The sequence below is a fragment of the Ahaetulla prasina genome, chromosome 3 (assembly GCF_028640845.1).
Source record: "Ahaetulla prasina isolate Xishuangbanna chromosome 3, ASM2864084v1, whole genome shotgun sequence".
Classification (NCBI taxonomy): Eukaryota; Metazoa; Chordata; class Lepidosauria; order Squamata; family Colubridae; genus Ahaetulla; species Ahaetulla prasina.
This window is the reverse complement of record NC_080541.1, coordinates 169,325,502-169,331,501: the sequence shown is the minus strand read 5'-3', so window position 1 is coordinate 169,331,501 and position 6,000 is coordinate 169,325,502. Positions and strand designations below refer to the sequence as shown.

The window sequence follows — 6,000 nt, the reverse complement described above, 5'->3', positions numbered from 1 at the left end:
AGCTGACAGTCCGGACCAGGTTGTACACCTGAGCAAAATACAATAGGGTCAGTAAGCTCCCTTTACTTTGCCCCAGGTCTTGCAGTTCAAAAGCATGCAAATGAAAGTAGATTAATAGGTACCAACTCGGTGGGAGGTAACAGCATTCCATGTGTCTTTGGTGTCTAGCCATGCTGGCTACATGACCACAGAAATTGTCTTCGGACAACACTGGCTCCTTTGGCCAAGAAAGAGAGATGAATAAAGTTGGACAAGACTGAACCTTTACCTTTTAGAATGAAATAAGTAAACAATGAGTTGTGGGTATAGTGGAAATCACATTATAGGCATTCTGGTTTATTTATTTATTTATTTATTTATTTATTTATTTATTTATTTATTTATTTATTTATTTATTTATTTATTTATTTATTTATTTATTTATTTATTTATTTATTTATTTATTTATTTATTTATTTATTTATTTATTTATTTATTTATTTATTTATTTATTTATTTATTTATTTATTTATTTATTTATTTATTTATTTATTTATTTATTTATTTATTTATTTATTTATTTATTTATTTATTTATTTATTTATTTATTTATTTATTTATTTATTTATTTATTTATTTATTTATTTATTTATTTATTTATTTATTTATTTATTTATTTATTTATTTATTTATTTATTTATTTATTTATTTATTTATTTATTTATTTATTTATTTATTTATTTATTTATTTATTTATTTATTTATTTATTTATTTATTTATTTATTTATTTATTTATTTATTTATTTATTTATTTATTTATTTATTTATTTATTTATTTATTTATTTATTTATTTATTTATTTATTTATTTATTTATTTATTTATTTATTTATTTATTTATTTATTTATTTATTTATTTATTTATTTATTTATTTATTTATTTATTTATTTATTTATTTATTTATTTATTTATTTATTTATTTATTTATTTATTTATTTATTTATTTATTTATTTATTTATTTATTTATTTATTTATTTATTTATTTATTTATTTATTTATTTATTTATTTATTTATTTATTTATTTATTTAAAGAAAAGGAAGGAAGGAAGGAAGGAAGGAAGGAAGGAAGGAAGGAAGGAAGGAAGGAAGGAAGGAAGGAAGGAAGGAAGGAAGGAAGGAAGGAAGGAAGGAAGGAAGGAAGGAAGGAAGGAAGGAAGGGGGAGGGAGAAAAAAGAAGAGGAAGGAAGGACTACAAACCTGGCACTAGACGCAGCTTCAGAGGATAATCCAGAGCTGGAAGGGACCTGGAGGTCATCTAGTCCATCCCTACTCCAGCAGGACATTGTTAGTGAGTTTCTGTATTTTGATCCCCCAGTCACATAGCCATGCCCACCCAGTCACATGACCTCCACACCCATCAAGTCACACCCACAGTAGGAAACCGGTAGGAAAGAAATTTAGATTTCACCACTGTTCAGTGGTGATTATTAAAAGCATACCAGATAAGAAAGATAAATTTGGTTATGTACCGCTGTAACTTTGTGCTGTAAGATTAAGAAAAAGTTCATCAGCAGTTTTTTTCTTGATATACACAAATGCTAAGATAATAATGATTGGTCTTCTGTTACAATACTTTTAGAAGTAGGATTTTGGGGCTGATGGACATATTTAGAAAGTTAAGGTTATGTTGTGACTACTTATCATACAATGACAGCTATGTTGATTATCATTAATCACAAAACACTATGTATCATCTGATATCCTAGTCAAGTTGTTCAATGGATTCATAATCAGTCTATTATTTTTTCAGGGTTGATGTGCCACTTCCAAGCAAACTCTGGGTATAACAATCTACCGTCATTTTTCTAAGAATACCTATGGAGATATATACAGCCCAGATGCACTATTATAAATAAAAGCCGATTCTTCCTTTTGTAGGATGCCAACTTTATATTTTTTGAAAAATTAAAATAATCTAAAAGAAATAAATCAAGGGTTTAGGAATAGGAGCCAAAAGAGCATAAAGGAGCTTTACAAAGGCTTCTTGGTACCCATAAGATAAATGTTCTTTTTCCTATTTTGAAAAGTGGAAAAGGTTAAGCTCTAAATTTGATTGGCAGATTTTGTAGTCATCTTTCAGAACCCTTGATTGATTTTACCCACTTGTTTTTCTGGGTTGTTTTTCTGTGTTATGTTTTGCCATTATAGAAGACTGTGCCTATTTATGAAAAATAGTTAGCAGCAATCCCCAATACACTGTAATATTTCCTTGGTTTCAGTGGAAATGTACCTGAAGTTCCTATTCCTGTTTCTGGTGCTGTGGCTATTGGTACTTAACTCCAGCAGGATTCAAGGCCAGAACAACGAAGACAGCAACGAGTTCCCAGAACATTCTCCTGAGCTGCTCAATCATCAAGACACTTCCTTGGCTCCAGATTGTCCGAAAAAATGCACATGCAGCTCAGAAGGAATTGTGGATTGTGGTGGATTTTCACTGAAAGAATTCCCTATGGATGTCCCAGAAATGACAAGCCACCTTTCCTTACAGGTATAGGAACACTAAACAGGGACTGACAACTCTTGGATGAGCCCCTTGCCCCTTAGTCACCTTGAAATATTTGTTCACTGCAAAACTTGTAACTGACTTTTAAAAACTGATTAGTGGGAAAGAGGTAGAGATGGTCCTTGTTTAGTGACCATAATTGGGTCACTCATGAACTCATTAGAGGTAGTCTTTGTTTGGTGACCACAACTGGGACCAGCAATTCGGTCGCTAACGGAAATGGCGATTATGTTTATGATCTTACTTCAGCTTTTGTTTGCTTTATCTTCCGAAGGTAGTAAATGCAAGGATTGATTACAAAATTACTTTTCCATCACTATCATAACTGGGATTGGTCGCTTAATGAGGCAGTGGCTAAAGAGGACTAGATCTAATTACTGTAAGTCTTTGACTTACAACAGTTTGTTTAGTGACCACTCTCAGTTACAACAGCACTGAAAAAAGTAACTTGTGACTAGTTTTCACACTTACAACCGTTGTAGCATGCCTATGGCCATATGATCAAAATTCAGATGCTTAACAACTGACTCATATTTATGACCATTGTAGTGTCCTGGGATCATGGGATTCCCTTTTGCGACCTTTTGACAAGCAAAGTCAATGGGGAAGCCAGATTCACTTAACAACACTTTGACTAATTTAACAATTATAGTGATTCACTGAACAACTGTGAGAAGAAAAGTTGTAAAATGGGGCAAACTCACTTAACAAATGTTTCTCTTAGCAACATAAATCTTGGGCTCTATTGTGGTCGTAAGTCGAGGATTACCCGTAAAATCTATTTACCTGACAAAGTGCACTTTGATCTAAGATACTTCTTGTTTTCATATCATTTACACAAAAAGCTGGGGTGGAAGAACACTTGCCCAATCCTGGGGAAAATTTCAGAGTTAGGGAACTGCAAATTGGTGCTGTGTTTTAACCCCACATACTCCAAAGCATTTTTTAACCTTCCTGTAATTGCTACCAACCTGCCTTCCATTGAGGACCTGTATACTGCACGAATCAAGAAGAGGGCCATGAAAATATTTACAGATCCCTCACATCCAGGACATAAACTGTTTCAACTCCTACCTTCAAAACGACGCTATAGAGCACTGCACACCAGAACAACTAGACACAAGAACAGTTTTTTCCCGAAACTGTTTTCCCGAAGGCCATCACTCTGCTAAACAAATAATTCCATTAACACTGTCAAACTATTTACTGAATCTGCACTACTATTAATCTTCTCATAGTTCCCATCACCAATCTCTTTCCACTTATGACTGTATGACTGTAACTTTGTTGCTGGCAATCCTTATGATTTATATTGATATATTGACCATCAATTGTGTTATAAATGTTGTACCTTGATGAACGTATCTTCTATTCTATTCTATTCTATTCTATTCTATTCTATTCTATTCTATTCTATTCTATTCTATTCTATTCTATTCTATTCTATTCTATTCTTCCTAACAAACAGGAAGCAGCAGGTGAAGCTAAGCAAGATCACATCAAATACCTGTACAATTAGCACAGGGGCCCCCCAAGGCTGTGTGATCTCCCCACTTCTCTTCTCTGTATATCCAATGTATATCCAATGACTGCATCTCCAATGATCCATCTGTTAAGCTACTGATGGATAGCTTAATCGCAGATGACACAACAGTGATTGGTCTCATTCGAGACAATGACGAATCTGCATATAGACGAGAGGTCGAACGACTAGCCTTGTGGTGCAACCAAAACAATCTGGAACTGAACACACTCAAAACCGTAGAAATGGTGGTAGACTTTAGGAGAAACCCTTCCATACTTCCACCTCTCACAATACTTGACAACACAGTATCAACAGTAGAAACCTTCAAATTTCTAGGTTCTATCATATCGCAAGATCTCAAATGGACAGCTAACATCAAAAACATCATTAAAAAAGGACAACAAAGAATGTTCTTTCTGCGCCAACTCAGTAAGCTCAAACTGCCCAAGGAGCTGCTGATCCAATTCTACAGAGGAATTATTGAGTCTGTCATTTGCACCTCTATAACTGTCTGGTTCGGTTCTGCAACCCAACAAGAAAAACACAGACTTCAGAGGATAATTAGAACTGCAGAAAAAATAATTGCTACCAACCTGCCTTCCATTGAGGACCTGTATACTGCACGAATCAAGAAGAGGGCCATGAAAATATTTACAGATCCCTCACATCCAGGACATAAACTGTTTCAACTCCTACCTTCAAAACGACGCTATAGAGCACTGCACACCAGAACAACTAGACACAAGAACAGTTTTTTCCCGAAGGCCATCACTCTGCTAAACAAATAATTCCATCAACACTGTCAAACTATTTACTGAATCTGCACTACTATTAATCTTCTCATAGTTCCCATCACCAATCTCTTTCCACTTATGACTGTATGACTGTAACTTTGTTGCTGGCAATCCTTATGATTTATATTGATATATTGACCATCAATTGTGTTGTAAATGTTGTACCTTGATGAACGTATCTTCTATTCTATTCTATTCTATTCTATTCTATTCTATTCTATTCTATTCTATTCTATTCTATTCTATTCTATTCTATTCTATTCTATTCTTCCTAACAAACAGGAAGCAGCAGGTGAAGCTAAGCAAGATCACATCAAATACCTGTACAATTAGCACAGGGGCCCCCCAAGGCTGTGTGATCTCCCCACTTCACTTCTCTTCTCTGTATATCCAATGACTGCATCTCCAATGATCCATCTGTTAAGCTACTGAAGTTCGCAGATGACACAACAGTGATTGGTCTCATTCGAGACAATGACGAATCTGCATATAGACGAGAGGTCGAACGACTAGCCTTGTGGTGCAACCAAAACAATCTGGAACTGAACACACTCAAAACCGTAGAAATGGTGGTAGACTTTAGGAGAAACCCTTCCATACTTCCACCTCTCACAATACTTGACAACACAGTATCAACAGTAGAAACCTTCAAATTTCTAGGTTCTATCATATCGCAAGATCTCAAATGGACAGCTAACATCAAAACATCATTAAAAAAGGACAACAAAGAATGTTCTTTCTGCGCCAACTCAGTAAGCTCAAACTGCCCAAGGAGCTGCTGATCCAATTCTACAGAGGAATTATTGAGTCTGTCATTTGCACCTCTATAACTGTCTGGTTCGGTTCTGCAACCCAACAAGAAAAACACAGACTTCAGAGGATAATTAGAACTGCAGAAAAAATAATTGCTACCAACCTGCCTTCCATTGAGGACCTGTATACTGCACGAATCAAGAAGAGGGCCGTGAAAATATTTACAGATCCCTCACATCCTGGACATAAACTGTTTCAACTCCTACCCTCAAAACGACGCTATAGAGCACTGCACACCAGAACAACTAGACACAAGAACAGTTTTTCCCGAAGGCCATCACTCTGCTAAACAAATAATTCCATCAACACTGTCAGACTATTTA

At 34.5% G+C, this 6,000-nt stretch overlaps 1 protein-coding gene across 1 annotated transcript in view; it reads left to right on the top strand.

The window, feature by feature from the left end:
* Positions 1 to 6,000, top strand: part of PODN (podocan) — a 35,406-nt gene that overhangs the window by 1,176 nt on the left and 28,230 nt on the right. The window contains exon 2 of the mRNA XM_058177640.1: positions 2,262 to 2,530. Coding sequence (XP_058033623.1) covers positions 2,267 to 2,530 — 264 coding nt within the window. The 5' untranslated portion in view covers positions 2,262 to 2,266. The remainder of the gene's footprint in view (positions 1 to 2,261; positions 2,531 to 6,000) is intronic.